The 16072-nt window shown below is 35.6% G+C and overlaps 3 protein-coding genes and 1 non-coding gene across 4 annotated transcripts; 2 read left to right on the plus strand and 2 right to left on the minus strand.

Moving 5' to 3' along the window:
* Positions 1–244: 244 nt before the first annotated feature.
* LOC109159788 (protein FAR1-RELATED SEQUENCE 5-like) lies at positions 245–1434 on the minus strand. Its single transcript, XM_019307900.1, has 2 exons — positions 659–1434; positions 245–350 (listed from the first exon to the last, which is right to left on the minus strand). The coding sequence occupies exons 1-2, from the start codon at positions 1432–1434 to the stop codon at positions 245–247; spliced, it is 882 nt and encodes a 293-aa protein (XP_019163445.1).
* A 1737-nt stretch (positions 1435–3171) lies between these two features.
* On the plus strand, positions 3172–3243 carry TRNAP-AGG. Its single transcript has one exon. It is a non-coding gene; the product is annotated as a tRNA-Pro (tRNA).
* A 2132-nt stretch (positions 3244–5375) lies between these two features.
* On the plus strand, positions 5376–9572 carry LOC109160347 (translation initiation factor eIF-2B subunit gamma). Its single transcript, XM_019308679.1, has 13 exons — positions 5376–5518; positions 5642–5737; positions 5873–5950; positions 6915–6995; positions 7065–7269; positions 7346–7404; positions 7656–7705; positions 7797–7884; positions 7988–8248; positions 8325–8417; positions 8525–8629; positions 8788–8904; positions 9073–9572. Exons 1-13 carry the CDS (start codon positions 5453–5455, stop codon positions 9145–9147), a joined length of 1374 nt encoding a protein of 457 aa, XP_019164224.1. The 5' UTR covers positions 5376–5452; the 3' UTR covers positions 9148–9572.
* Positions 9573–11241: 1669 nt separating this feature from the next.
* LOC109160303 lies at positions 11242–14735 on the minus strand. Its single transcript, XM_019308613.1, has 2 exons — positions 14565–14735; positions 11242–13410 (listed from the first exon to the last, which is right to left on the minus strand). The coding sequence occupies exon 2, from the start codon at positions 13394–13396 to the stop codon at positions 11432–11434; it is 1965 nt and encodes a 654-aa protein (XP_019164158.1). The 5' UTR covers positions 13397–13410; positions 14565–14735; the 3' UTR covers positions 11242–11431.
* Positions 14736–16072: the final 1337 nt, after the last annotated feature.

Genomic DNA, 16072 nt, shown 5'->3' on the forward strand with positions numbered 1-16072 from the left:
TAATTGTGTACACTTCCGCTGCTTATCTTTCCAATGCGAATGGTGTCTTCAACGTAGGTGCATATCCGTCGCATACCGCATTTAACTCTCCCTGTTTTCGTTTTTGTTTGCCTATTACTCCTTCAATGTTATGAGACTCTAATCTCGAAGTGGTTCGTAACAAGCCACCCATTTCAACGTCAGTGAAGTATGTGGTCGTACGTATTGGTTCTCGGCCCATTGCACGTTTGAAGTGTTCTAGCAGCTATGAGTATGACTCCACATCTTCTTTTGCAATTAAACCAGTCGCAAATGTAGTGGACTTTTTGTGGTTGTCCATGCTTGTGAATGGTACGAAGACGAGACTATACCTGCGCGGAGTTCACCCAATTAGTCATCACAACAAACGGTATCCATATCATACAAATTTAACAGTTGCACACACTCTTCAATCAGAACACAATCACATTCAACTCTTAGTATGCACACGTAGTACCTATCTATATGTTCATTTTCTTTCATTTTTCCTTATGCACACACGCGTTATATGATCGCACATTCACAACCATCCAACAATATTAGGCAATTAGCATTCGCACTCATTTTTAATTCACCCATCTACATCTCATTCTTACGCCAAAAAATAAAGATTGCGATGCATGCTTTACACATAACGTACCTGTTCGTTTTGTATGTTGCGTCAAAGGTCATTGCATCTCCAAAGAGGGCAAATTTGTTGCGCCCATATTCATCGGCCCAGAATATACGACTCAACTGCTCTTGTTCGTCTACGGCATACTCAAAGTAGTAGTCTAGCCAAAACTCCTTTCTTTCTTGGCATTTGGCGACAAGCATTTGGGCGCCCCGCCGCTTCATGTATGCCAATATCTCTCTCTTGTGATTCTTGAAATCAGTACTAGTCGCACCGACATGTTCAAATCCACCAACCATTTCTCCATATAGATTAAAGCTTTTGATTGGTCCAATGTTAGTCTTTCCACATTTTTCGATGAATTCTTTATGCCCCATGTCTAGCTTGCGATTCACTTTCATGAACGGTTTTAACTGTTCCTCGCACAAACAGTGGGTGTGCCTTTCTTCAAATGATGTCACTTTGTATCCACTATCCCCGTCTGTATTAAATTTGAAGTGTGCGCTGCATCCAACTCTGTTTGATGGACGACGCCTTTTCAGCGTTTCACTTGTTTCCCCTTTTTCGGGGTCTGTAACTTGCTTAAATCCTTCACGTGAGCATACCAAATATTTATGCAATACTTTGCTCACTTTGTCCTTCCTATCACCACTACGCCACACATCAAATCCAACAACTGCAGCATAATGTACATAAAAATCTATGCCATCTTCAAGAGTCTTAAACTGTTGCCCAACTACTGGTTTCATTTTTGGATCACATTTTGTTATCCAGTATGTTGTATTTCCAAGGGAGATTTCCATGTCACATGTTTCGGTGCCATTATTATATTCACTCTCACCTGCTACATATCACAATCAATTCTTTTCGTTACACTACACTTCAAATAAAAACCAAACACAAATAAAAACTGCTACTTATTAAATAAAAACCAATCACAAATAAATTGCACCAGTGCACGTCTGAACGTCCATTTGTAACACCATTAACAGTCCCTCATTTTTCCTACAACTTATATCACACCAGTGTGCGTTACCATCCTCGCACACGTCCTATCATCACGTAGCACACACCATCACCCGCACACATGAACATCATACCACGAATATACTATTTATACCATACCAGTAACTTTTTTTTTTTTTAACTTTTATACCCTAACCCATTACTAACTAGTTGCACACGGCAAATCATCTCGTATCACACACCAAAAACCAATCACAAATAAATTGCACCACTATGCATCCTAACGTCCATTCATAACACCATGAAAAGTCCATCATTTTCCTACCACTTATATCACACCACTATGCATATCACCATTCTCGCACACGTCCTATCATCACGTTGCACACACGATCATCATACAACGAATATACTATTTATACCATATTATTTACCCTTTTTTTAAACAAAAATTTTATACCCTAACCCGTTACCAACTGGTTGCACACGTCAAATCATCATGTAGCACACACCATCACCCTAACCCTCCGACATTATACAACAATAATATTATTTATCAAATACTCGTTCTCCTTTATTTTTTAGTGTTATACCCTAAACCATTTCTAACTGGTTACACACGTCCTACTGTCACAAACCACAAACCATCACCCAAACACTCGGTCATCATACAACAATAATACTATTTAAACACTACCACTTCTCATTTGTTTTTAGGGTTATACCGTGTACCATCAACTCCCTGATTGCATATGTCATATCATCACATTGCACACACCATCACCCATTAATACTACGTATATACTGCTCGTTCCCTCTTTTTTTTTTTTTTTTTTTTTTTATTTTTTATTATACCCCAACCCATTACTAACTGGTTGCACATGTCCTATCATCACATAACACACACCATCACCCAATAAACAGCCATTATACAACAATAGTACTACTAACATACAACTGTTGTGGACAAAAAACATAAAATATATGTACATGAGTCTTCGGTCGCAAACAGATGAGAAGAAGCCATTAACACTGTGTTCTTTGTGCTCAACGCCGGTCTTTTGCATGGATAATATGAATCTTCCGATTGTATACTGTTTTTATCATCATACTTATATGAAAATATTATTAAATGCGATTTTCACCATATAAAGATTATTGGTACATTACTACTTTGCCCCTTATTCTTATTTCATTATATTATATTATATATTTATTACTCAATCATGACCATTAAATTATATTAGATGGATGCACATGATGTGTTATCACGTTCTCAGCTAAGCACATGTTCTCATTGGAACCCTAATATATATATATATATATATATATATATATATATATATATATATATATATATATATATATATATATATATATATATATTGCACTCAGGTGCGATTGTGCGAATGAAGTGCCCAGGAGGGAATATGCGAACGAATCAGCGCGCGACACGTGTCCAGATCTAATGGATTAAAAAAAAATGCAGTGTCATTTTCGTAAATAATTAAACATCGAAGTGCAAGTAAAATGTATTACAAGTGCATTTTATCAATTTACAATTTTACCAAGAAGGGCATTTGGTCTAGTGGTATGATTCTCGCTTAGGGTGCGAGAGGTCCCGAGTTTAATTCTTGGAATGCCCCTTTTTACCAATTTTTCATCACTGAATGGAACTTCTCCTTCTTTTCCCAATTTACAATTTTACCAGGATGGACATTTGGTCTAGTGGTATGATTTTCACTTAGGGTGTGAGAGGTCCTCTGTTTGGCACTACTCAGTGAGCTTGCCCCATGGTCTAACATGAAAATTGCAAAACCCCTGGCTGATATAAAAAATCACAGAAACATATATATTTTTGCTAAAAATTGGCTGAAACATATTTAGATGGTGGGTAAGCATTATGTTCTTTCTCATGATCTTCACGTGTATATTGTTCCCCTAAATGGTCTAAAGTTGCACCTTTTTTTTTTCTTGTTAGTTCGAACTTCGAATGCCCAGAATATTTATAAGATTTTTTTTAAAAAATATTTCCACGAATTTTTTTTATGACATAATATGCTATAGTTAGTTAACAATCTAATAATTTATTTTTTTATTTAACAACAAAGCATCTATAATGTGTCACATTAATTAAAATTTTACTACCAAAATAACTAGTATAGTACCCGTGCGATGCACGAGATGGATATTGTTCAAAATATTGTGTAATTGTGTGAATAATTTAATACATTATTATATTAAAATATTGAAATTACAAAATAGAAACAATAATGATAACACTTTAACATACAATATAAAAAAAAAAATTGTCACAAAATTACAAATTATTGAAGATTTCATGGTATACCACGTTGGTTGTTGATGTAGCATTTGTTCTTGAGTCGTTGACAATTAATATTTTAAGTCCACTTGGGTTGTTAACTCGAGATGCAACCACGTACAATTGACCATGCACAAAAACTGATTTTTTAAGTAATAATCCTACATGTGACAATGTTTGACCTTAACTTTTGTTAATAGTCATTGCATATGATAACATCAACGGGAATTGTCTTCGTTGAAACTTGAATGGCAACCTGGTATTAGACGGGATCCAATTTTTCGATTTATAATTTTAATAAACTGAAATCCAAATATTGAGTTTTAGATCTGAATCATAACCGAAAACTTTTAATTCGATTGCTATAGTGTCTGGTTCAGTTAGAACTGAACCGTGGTCATCCCTACGTATACGCAATAATTTGTTAGAGAAGAAAAATAAATAAAATGTTTACTTTAAGGGTAAAAATGTCAATATAATATATCAGGGGGAAAAAGCGCCACTTTTAGAATAATTGAAGGGGCTAATGTGCTTACATGAATAATTCAGAGGGAAAAAGTATTATAAGTATATAACTTAGGGGGGGAAAGTGTCATTTTCCCTTAAAATATTGTTCAATTGTGTGCAATAATTATAATTTAATTTATTATTTTTATACAGGAGTAAATAATAATTATAAAATTATATTTAAATTGCGAATTGACAACAAAAAAAAAAATTGTACTGACCTAGTTTGATCTCTATACTAATTTTTTTTTTCCAGATACATTATTCAAATTTGATGATTTTACCGGCAATTCATGAGATAGACCAATTGATTTCTATTTATGATGATACTTACCTGTTTAGGTTTTATGTTTCTAAATAAGACTAATTTTCGTATTAATATGTTTGGGTATATACAGATCTGAAAATATATGAGATTTACTTTCAGTTCTATAGATATGTCTAAAAGTTCTAAACAAAAATGTTAGTGTTACATTTTGTTCATTTTTCCCGTGCGGTGCACGGCCATATATATAGTATATAAAATATACAGTATAATATAATAAGAGAAAAAATATAAAGTATGAAAATCTAGAAATTTTAAAATGATAACCCAAATATATAATTATAATTTTGTATATATGATACTTTTGATAGTTTTTTCTTTTATTTGTGATCAAAGTTTTAGTTTTGAAAGCTTACCCACTCACAATGCACCGATAAACAAAATGATAAGTTTATAACTCCATTTCATATGTTTTTCAATTTAATTTATGCTTCAGAACATTAATACATTACAAAATCAGTTTGTGATATTTCAAATATGATCTCTATCATTATATTGTGTTTTCAATTTTATAATATGTTATTTTCAGAATTACTTGAACTCTTGAAGGATAAATAATATTCCTATCTGAGCTGTTCCTCTTTATGTCGTCTCAGATTCTTACAGTCTACACAGCTCTTTATCAAACCCCAAACAAAAACCCTCAAAAACCCTCTTCCCCGATCAACCGCTCATTATCCTTCGTCGCGGAGCTGCTTTGATGGATTTCCAAGTGGTAGTCTTAGCCGGCGGCTTCTCCAAAAATCTCGTTCCTCTCGCTTCCAAGGTTCCTCCTCTTTCGAATATTTTGCTTGCATATGGTTTATGATTTTCATTTCAGTGCCTTTTTTTTTTTTTTTTTTTTTTTTTTTGAATTTGTTGTTGTTTGAAATAGAATGGAAATTTTCAGGAGGTGCCAAAAGCGTTGCTTCCGGTGGCCAACCGGCCGGTGCTGTCTTACGTGCTGGACCTTCTCGAGCAGAACAATCTCAAAGATCTGATTGTCGTATGTTCCTTACACATGAGCGGTTTGTTATATATTTCGTCGTGTTATCAGCTGCAGTGTGTTTAGGTACTCAATTGCCAAATTAGGGCTCTTGAATTGAGTTGTAGAGGTTAATTTGATGTGTATTAACTGTAGGTGGTTGAAGGGGAAAATGCAGCTGTTCTAATAGGGGCTTGGATATCAGGTGCCTATGTTGACCGTCTACATGTTGAGGTAATTAGATGGTCACAGCTCACTGTCTATTTTTGTTTGTTGTGTTTTTAAAGGAAAATGGATGGTTTTGGTGCTGCATTTTGTGCCAAAACTTTGAGAATGGAATATGGAGGGTTTAATAGAGAAACATCAAAAAGCACTTAGATGAGATGAACAAATTTATTGCACACTCTACCAGTTTGATGATGTTCACCAAAATGTACTGCCCAAATTATTCTCACCATGCAAGTGCTTGAGTGCTTGTAGCGTGTTGTAGGGGTGTTTATATAAAAACATCAAAGCTGTGAAATCACCCCAAACCACATTGTAATGGTCCAATAAACTGCAGTTTCTTTCAATTCTAAATAACCAATGGGTTAGAGTTTTTATAAACTGCAATGTGTCTGGTAGTTTTGGCATGTACACTTATATACAACTAAGGTTGATTGAAGTAAAGTTCATTTGCATTTGAACTAGTAACAAATAGATAGTTATTTGTCTAAAGAATAAAGGAATGTGTAAATTTACGAAAGTAGTATACTTTACCGTTTTTAAACAAAAAAAATTTAGAAATTTATTTTATTAATACTAAGTTTTAAACCGAACCATGTTGTTTTTCAACTTCATGAGTGGTTTCTGGTTGACTTTTTAGAAAATCGCTCTATATTGGTTGGTCACAGAAATATATAAAAACTGCACAAAGCCAGCCGTGAACACCCATAAGTGCAGAGTGCTTGTATAGTTTTCATGTTGTAAGTGTAATTAAGAACAAGGGGAAATTCACATGTTGCAATGTAAAAACTAATGCTCTGTAACAAATGAATACCAATGTTGATATGTGGTGACTGGAATGAACTCTAATAAAGCCAAATTTACTTGCTTTAGTGTTGCAATAAGTCTATCTTGTTGTACAACAGTACAAGTTATGATGATTTTTATGTATGCTTCACTGCTTGTTGCTTAATTAATAATTCATGCCTAACAGGTTGCGGCTGTCCCTGAAGATGAAGGAACAGCAGGAGCCCTGAGGGCCATTGATCACCATTTGACAGCAAAAGACATCTTGGTTGGTATTCAACTTGGCATTTGAGTTTAGTACATGTTCCATAAGCTCAGCTAGTTCTGGCTTTTGTAGGTTGTGAGTGGTGATCTTGTTTCTGATATTCCTCCTGGGGCAGTCGCAGCAGTTCATAGACGACATGATGCTGTAGTTACTGCAATGCTTTGTTATGCTCCGGTTGGTGGGCCTTCAGAGTCAGGCTCCTCATCAAAGAAACCAGCACGATATAATATTGTAGGACTGGACCCAACAAAACAATTTCTACTACATATAGCATCTGGTGAGACATCTTTTTTCCTTCGTGTTATTCTATCATCCACTTGTAGTAGACACTATTAAGCATTTCCCTATCTCAGGATTTGAAGTTGAGAAAGACATGCGTGTTCAGAAGAGCATACTCAGAGCAGTTGGCCAAGTATATTAGTTTCATCCTCTGCATTCTCATATCTTTTTAATCGTCATACAATTTAGTGCTTCATTTGATGAGTATAATTTATAGAAGGCTCTCCTTCTGAAACATTTCATATTTTGTTGTTCATTATGTTCTGAATGTGAGCATTTTTGGTACAATAAGCTTCTCCGTTGTTCATTGACTACATATTAGAATACTACAAAGTTACAAACTTCTGTTATTGGATCCCCTCCTCTCAACACATTATTTTGTAGATGGACATTCGCCCAGATCTGATGGATGCTCACATGTATGCATTTAAGAGGTTTGAGGCTCTGCTCTTTATCCTGGTTCATAGTTCACTTTATTTTTCCATTTACATTGAATTGTTCTAATTTTAATTGTAATCCTATTAGAACTGCTTTGCAAGAAGTTCTAACTCTGAAACCAAGTTTTCTGAGCTTGAAGTGTGATGTCTTGCCGTATCTTGTGAGAAGTCAGCTGGTTAGTACAACGTACTGCATAATGTTTTTGGTTTCTTCTTTTTTTGTATTATTATTTTTTCCATATTAGTCTTGAACTAGTTCTTGATGACATGATATGTTAGAGATCTGAGTTATCACTAAATGGAGTGCAAGCTGAAGAAAATGGGAATTGTAAGGATGCTTCCCAGAACGGTACAGTTTTGCTAGCTCAACTTATGGCCAATGCCTCTACACAAAGTTTTCATGACCTATATACCCTGGGTCCTGAAGGTTCTGCTCCTGCTCCAAGAAAAACCCATAAATGTTGTGTTTATATTGCCAACAACAGCAATTACTGTATGCGCTTGAATTCCATCCAAGCCTTCAGTGACATAAATCGAGATGTGAGATTTGCTCGTCTCATTTTAACTTGCACATTTTTATATAATTTTTAGCTCATTTTAATTTGTAATTGCTCAGGTCATAGGAGATGCTAGTCACCTATGTGGTTACTCTTTCTCTGCACAGAACAACATAATTCATCCTTCATCTGTGCTTGGATCAAAAACCACGGTGAGATGAAATACAGAAGTGTAATTGAGTTAATATTTTATCTTAATTATGTGCATTATTTTTGTTGTTGATGTTATTGTTTATTATTACTACTATTATTTGTCTAGGTGGGACCACATTGTATGCTGGGAGAGGGTTCAGAAATGGGTGATAAATGCAGTGTGAAGAAGTCCATTATTGGGCGCCATTGCCGGATTGGTTCAAACGTAAAGGTATAATATAACTTTTATCTGGCATTATAAAGGGAAACATTTATTTCCAGGGTTTTTGCATCTTATTGAGATGGTATATCCCATCACTGATTGATTTGAATTATGCAGTAGTAGAAGGTTGACCAATAATAGATGTGCGCATCCCTGTCTGTATGCAGGTAGTCAACTCTGTTGTGATGAACCATGTTACAATTGGAGACGGTTGTTCAATCCAAGGATCTGTTATTTGCAGTAATGTTCAGCTCCAAGAACGTGTCGTATTAAGGGATTGCCAAGTATCTTCTCTCTCTCTCTCTCTCTCTCTCTCTCTCTCTCTCTCTCTCTCTCACACACACACACACACACACACACACACACACACCCGTGCTTTTCCTCAGCATATCAATTTCATATGTTTCTTTTTATGTCCATCCTCACACTTTGTTCTGCACCTCCAATACAAGGTTGGAGCAGGTTTTGTGGTCACGGCTGGCAGTGAATACAAAGGAGAATCTTTGGCAAAGAAAGAAAAACAATGACAATCACGTTTTCGTTAGTTCTTTGGTTCCTTGCCTTCTTCATAGGATTTATGTTGCATTGACATGGTTCTTGTCCTCGTGGGAGGGAACGTCCTGCCTCCTTCCCCATAGGAACTTACGCTATGGTCACCTGCTACTCAACCTCACATTAGATTGTCTCGACAGTTTTTGTTTGTTTTGCGCTATAGTTTGCTTTAAGAACCATTCCCCTTTTCTTACTGTTTCATTCACTAGGGAATTCATTGTACAATCATCGACTTGATAATTGCCTAAAGGCGAAAGAAAATGCTTCTGTACTATGTAACTTGAATGGGTTGGCATGTGTTTATGTGACTTTTTGCCCACATTTTTACTATGTAAACTCTCCCTGTCAAATGGTATTTCCTCCATTTATTCCGACTTCTAAAATATAGATACAAAATTAGAGTCATTCTTCTGTTGTTAAATGAACATAGCATACAATTATTTATTACAACTATAAGTATAGTTTCTGATGGTATCTTACATTTTTATTTATTTATTTTTTGAATTTTGTTTTGTACAGTGAGTTTTTCCGAGTTAATTTTTAGGGAAAATGACGAGTTTGGTCATTGAGTTATAATTGTAGTGATGACTTAGTTCCTATGTTATTACTGTATCCATTTTAAATTTCTCGGTTATGAGCGAAGTGGTGAATTTAGTCTTTGACGTTAGTGGTGTGTTGATAGAGTTAATTTCATGAGCAAAGAAGTAAATTCCTTAATAATTATATGCAATATAACCTGTTTCTCCCTTTTACAAATTTAGCCAAAACACTTTTTCCCAAATTGACAAAAGTCCTAAGTTGCTTACGTAATCAGCAAAGAAATCATACTATGATGTTGGTTTGGAGAAAAAACCCTGCAATGTCATTTAGAATGTTGTTGGATACAAATCGATCTCCACTTATAAGATGTAATTTTTCTTATTATTATTACTAGTATTTTTACCTGTGCGATGTACGGAATAAATTTGTTGTAATATATTAAGAATATTTGAATAGATATATAATTATTTAAATTAGAACATCAAATATTATATAGTGTAATTTTTTTTTTTAATTTTTAGTGCAATTAAAGATATGGTTTGGATCGTTTATGTATTTTGATGTTATTATTGCTTGAATTTGTGCAAATAATTGCTCAAATTAATAGCTAATGTCTAGATGTGTACATGTGGTGCTATAACTTTGAAGAGGAGCCCTCTTTTCTAACATTGTTGATGTGGGATTACAAAGAGGAGCCCTTCTTCTTCTTTGGCACCTTTAGAGCTTTCAAAAACAATAACTTATAAGTGGCACCTTTAGAGCTTTCAAAAATAATGTGAAGTCTAAGCTGGTAGTTAGATTATATTGCACATTGGTTATATGCTATGCTCAACACGCCCCCTCACGGATTCTTCTTCTTCTTCAGCAGTATGATTTAAACTTATAAGTGGCGCCTTTAGAGCTTTCAAAAATAATAACTTATAAGTGGCACCTTTAGAGCTTTCAAAAATAATGTGAAGCCTAAGTTGATAGTTGGATTATATTGCACATAGGTTATATGCTATGCTCAACACGCCCCTTCACGGATTGCACATTGGTTATATGGCATGACTCTGATACCAAATTGAAGCATGCTCCATCTCAATATAAGCCTAAGCTGATAGTTAGATTGCACATTAATGGTTATATGCTATGCTCAACAATCTATTACATACGCAGCTTTTTTGATAACCATCATTGATTGATGCAAACTTGATATATGCTTTTTTTTTTTTTAAATAAATTATGAATCATGATCATTGTGAAGCTTATTGGCCAAAGCGAATGTGTTATCTACTTGTTCACACGACAAGTGTTGTTGACAATTGCTTGCTTATAAAACCGATGCTTATCCCTTGTCATTTAGTCTGCTATATATGTACTTCTGTCCATCATTTGGTCTATAATGCATAGTGTCTCAAATCTTGTAAGTATCATTCTCTTATCTTTAATTACATTATACGGGGTGGTGCTAGTTTAAAGGATTATTTTCTTTCTCTTATTATGCATTCTTTTTATATTTCTGTTGAGACTCTGGCTGTCCAACGGAGAAAAAAGAAAATAAAATAAAATAAAAAATGGAAGAGAGAGTGTAAAACAAAGTACTTGATGCTTTTTTCCATTAAGATTGATGAACAACCAACAACCATTAACACGGAACAAAAGCATCATTCATCACCAACATCAAAGACAAGCACATCCATTCCCTTCTGTTTATTCATTCAACTTCTCAGCAACCACCTACAGTGAAGGAGAATAAACAAATTGTCGGGATAAGCTAAAAAGATCTTTCTCTTCGAAAGGAGAAGTCCACTCGAGCAACCCACCTCCCGAGGTCTCTGCTACACCTACTCCATCCTGCAATCGAGGAATTGAAACCCCATTGGATAGAACAGGCCACATAGCAGCAGCCTTCTTGGCACCAAGTCCAGACGCAAAGGAATCATATGTACGAGAATTATTTTGCATATATGAGGTCATTGAGCCCCATTGCCCTCCTGATCTCGATGATGATGACCCACAATCCAAACTCCAGTCTATGTTAGTGTAATCAAACTGCGGCATAGAGCAACCATTTTTCCAGTCCACAGGTGACAATGAGCCTGATGGAGGATTGGTGCCCAAGCCAGAGAAAAGTCCAAGAGAAGCTGCAGCAAGTGTCTGAGGCTGTGAAGTACCTGTTCTATCCCACAAACTATTACTCCTGTTTGTTCCTGGGGATTCAAGTGACCCGTTGCTTGATACAAGTGGCTGCTGCTGCTGCTGTTGATAATGAAGTTGGTTATACAATTGGTTTGTACTGACAGCATTAGAGTTCAGACTCCTTGTGCCAGGGACATGTTGCATCAATCCATTTGGTTTTGTTTTTGTGGGTTCAAAACTATTAGGATACCAACCTGCAGCATTCCCAGGTGGAGATGAACTTATGCTTGAGGAGGGAGTCTGCTTTTGACTGATGGATTGGGGTCGCTGCATCACTATTACAGGTTCTCTTACACTTCCTAGCTGTAGACTCTTCAATTCATTCCCAACAGTCACATACCGGGCTTCGGTCTTTGCAGTTGGAGTTGAGGCTTGCAAAGGAGAAGCCAAAGAATACGAAGAAGAAGAAGGATTTGATCCTGCTCCTACCCACCTCTTGTCATTAGGCACAATTATTTGTGGTGGTTTGGCCCACTCCAATTTTGGTTGAACTCTCTTCAATGATTGTGGATCTAAAGAAGAAGTTGCAGTGGCTGTAACTTCTGTATAATTAAAGTCTTTCTCATCCCTCTTCTGCTGTAGAGTAGTGGATGAGACTGCTTTTGCCGGTGCCCTTATTGAGTTCTGACTACAAGCTATTGGAAGCTTAGTACCGCTCATGGTAGGAGGATCACCATTTTCTTCTGGCTTTGGTGGCACAAGAGGAGGCTCCTGCTTTTGTGCCCTCAAAGTTTCTTCAGCCTTTTCAAGATCACCTTCACAAGCAACTATAGCTCTTTCAACCTCCTGCCTGGAGCACTTATACCTAAGTTCCAAATCGGCAATTCGAGCAAGCTCTTCTGCTATATCAATTTTCAAATTACCTCCACCACTGATTTTATGTTCCTTTTGCTTGTCTGCTTCTTCATTTCCTTCAAACAGCCATGCCACTGATTCTTCCACTCTGCCTTCATTCAGAATAAGAGCCATTGTGGCTCGTTCTTGAGAGAACCCCATTGCCACAAGTTGCCGAGCAAGTGCTTCTACCTTTCTTGACATGAGAAAGCCGCTGCACTTTTCATGTAGTTCTTGTGCTCGCCTCTCCTTTTGGCGTTGATGTTTCCTCTCATTTTTTTGCCGGATTTTTTCCCGCTTGTCATTATCAGCACCAGGTACTGTGTCTTGCTTGGGAATGGGAAGGGATGTTTTCTCTTTATGGTCCTCTGATTCACCAGACCAGCTACCATTGTTGGAAACAGAATCATACTCGGCAACATTTCCAAACAAGTTACCAATATGATCATCTGTCTCGTCTATGCCTCTGAAACGACCATTGACAAGGGTAGGAGCATTGAAAGATACAGGAGCTGAGTCCAATGTATGGAATGTTCCCAAAAGAGGATTGTATCCGCTAGTTGGGATCCCACCACCTGCATTTGCATGGCTTGAAGATTTTGGAGAGGTCTTAGGGGCTTCCTTGGCAGCCCTTTTGTCCTTGGACTTGGATCTAGATGCTGGAGACATACTCAATTTGAAGCCTACAATCAGGAAGGCAAATTATTCAGTTGGTGAATGCTATTAAAAGCAGGCGAGGCCAAACAAACTACGATCTAATATTCTAATGTAAATTCCAACATAAACAGTAAGCCTATTTTTCTGCAATATAGTGACTCAGAAGGCACATGTGTCAAACATCAGAATTCAAGTGAGCCACAATTGATAACCAAACCCAACCCCAGCTGTCATCAGAAAACACAGGTTGGTTTATCCAGACCAAGAAACAGTGGGGGTCAATTTAATTAAGAATTAGAAATTATTTTATCCCATTGAGTTTGTTACTCTTGGCCAATTTATACTTGTTAAGAGAAATGGACAACAACGGAGACATAATATAGAAAGGGATAAATACTGGGTTTTCACAACAAATATAAAGTATACGAAATGCACAATGGATGCATATTTGGTTCCCTATTTAATTTTGCTGTGGAAGGATATCAGATAATATCATTCACTAAATGCATTTCTAAGTTGCAGAATGCATTTCTAATAATGAAAATTTATCTCCTCTATTATGTAGAGTTCTTAATTGGATTCATTGTAAACTAAAGGAATCACCAGATTCATCAGATAGGATCACATTCAACAGCTTATAGCTTCGCCCTTCAGAACATTCCAAAACTTCTGCTGTATCATTCAGCTCTTCCCTTCCCCAATGAAAAGAAATTTTAAGAAAAATAGAGGGAAAAATAGTTGAAAGAGATCAAACCTCAAATAATCCTCGAAAGTTGCACAAATTGCAACCTCCCCCTCCCCCCCCCCCCCCCCCCCCCCCAAAAAAAAAAAAAAAGATTCCATGCAGATTCATTTCCAGCACATTCAAACTGCAATTTTTTCTTACACCCTAGCATATCTGCTCATAACTGGAGGTATATACGTATCTATCCAATTGCACACATAAACACATAAACACATATTATTTGCCGCAGTCAACGACGGGCATCAGCGCCTCAGATGCCCAAAGCAGATCAGAACACACACATTTCCCTTCAATCAATCCTCAAATCCCCCGATTCACACCGACCAAAATCCCGAATCCAATAATAACAAAAATGCATACATGGGAATGGAAATCTCATCTTCAACCAGCACAAAAAAAAACGAATGCTTATCAGAGAAATGACGGGATACATACCTGTTACAACAGAGCAACGGATGGTATCGGAGCGGTGGAGAAATGTACCGGAAAGGATTGTAGAGAGGGAGAGAGAGAGAAAGAGGGCAACCGGATTTGGGAGAGAGAGATAGGCAATGCGAGGCTGAAATGAAACAGAATTGACGAAATTAGGGTTTTTTTGAAAAAAAATATATATATTTATTTTTCTCTCGCAAAGTTAGATACAGAGATGTATGATGTATGTGTGTGGTAAATTTATATAATTTATTTATTTTATCAAGTAAATAATGCCAAAAAAAAAAAAGAAAACAAATCTAAGAAAATAAAAAGATAAATGTGTGTGTGAAATACGGGGGAACAACACGTGGACTTTGATGGTGCAAATTTCTTTTCATTTTTTAGTTGATTGTTGCATACTCATAGTCTCTATTTCATATTTCTTCACCTGTTAATTGATTAGGTAGTTTTATTGGACAATACCCATCACGAAATTAGATAATTAGGGGTGAAATTGGCAATAAAGGTAAATATTAATTGAATTGGCAATCGTTATGCTATGGAATCGTGTTCACCCTCCATGGTAAACACGGTTTCAAACGGTAACGATGCCCGTAAGTGGCACCGTTATTAATATTATTATTATTTTTAATTAATAACGTGACTTTTCTTCTTCATTTTCACATTTTGCGGTTTCACTTTCTCTTCGCGCAAGCTTTTTCAACACTTATAAATTATGAATGTGCAGCCATGGATTTATGAATGTGCAGTTATGAAATTATGAATTTTATTTTATGAGATTATAAATTTTCTATTATGAAATTATAAATTTTCTGTTATGAGATTATGAATTTACAGAAAATTCATAATTACATAACTGTAAATTCATAATCTCATAACAGAAAATTCATAATCTGAACATAGAATGCAAAACGCCGTTAATAGCACATTAACTAATTTTTTTTCGTAAAAACGACGCCGTTTTGGAACGTGTTCACAAAGCATGGTGAACACGTTTCCACGGCATAATTTGCGATATAATGTATATAACAGATAGGTTTATTGAGGAGCTTCTTAAATAGGGAGCCACAGCCTCCTCCCTACTTTTCCCACCGGTGTGGGATCGGTGAAAAAAGTAAAAATTAATATTTCTCTGTTTCTTTTTAAATTTTTATAATAATAATAATAATAATAATAATAATAATATATTATTATTATTATTATTATTATTAATTTTTAAATAATTTATATTAATTTTAAAAAAATTTAGGGTTAGTTAACTAAATAAATTAAATAATTCATATATGTTCTTATAAGTCATTTTATATATAATCAGTTAGTTGCAAATAATTAATTTAGTAACCACGTTTATAAAATCACTAAAGCTAACATAATATGGAGTATCATATAATATGGTCAAACACTCCTAAAATCTAACTCTATAATAAAGCAAGAAGTTTTGCCAATCATTAGTTCCCGCCCAATGAAAACGACGCAGTTTTGGTATAGCTAACAATCTGGAATTAATT

Source organism: Ipomoea nil, unplaced genomic scaffold (genome assembly GCF_001879475.1).
Source record: "Ipomoea nil cultivar Tokyo-kokei standard unplaced genomic scaffold, Asagao_1.1 scaffold2845, whole genome shotgun sequence".
Classification (NCBI taxonomy): domain Eukaryota; kingdom Viridiplantae; phylum Streptophyta; class Magnoliopsida; order Solanales; family Convolvulaceae; genus Ipomoea; species Ipomoea nil.

Excerpts from the sequence above, each read along its gene's own strand:
- LOC109160347 (XM_019308679.1), top strand. The coding sequence starts at position 5,453 with ATGGATTTCCAAGTGGTAGTCTTAGCCGGCGGCTTCTCCAAAAATCTC. Across the intron at positions 5,519-5,641 it reads TCGTTCCTCTCGCTTCCAAG|GAGGTGCCAAAAGCGTTGCT; the intron begins GTTCCTCCTCTT and ends GGAAATTTTCAG. Across the intron at positions 7,885-7,987 it reads ATCTTGTGAGAAGTCAGCTG|AGATCTGAGTTATCACTAAA; the intron begins GTTAGTACAACG and ends ATGATATGTTAG.
- LOC109159788 (XM_019307900.1), bottom strand. The coding sequence starts at position 1,434 with ATGGAAATCTCCCTTGGAAATACAACATACTGGATAACAAAATGTGAT. Across the intron at positions 351-658 it reads GCAACATACAAAACGAACAG|GTATAGTCTCGTCTTCGTAC; the intron begins GTACGTTATGTG and ends AACTCCGCGCAG.
- LOC109160303 (XM_019308613.1), bottom strand. The coding sequence starts at position 13,396 with ATGTCTCCAGCATCTAGATCCAAGTCCAAGGACAAAAGGGCTGCCAAG.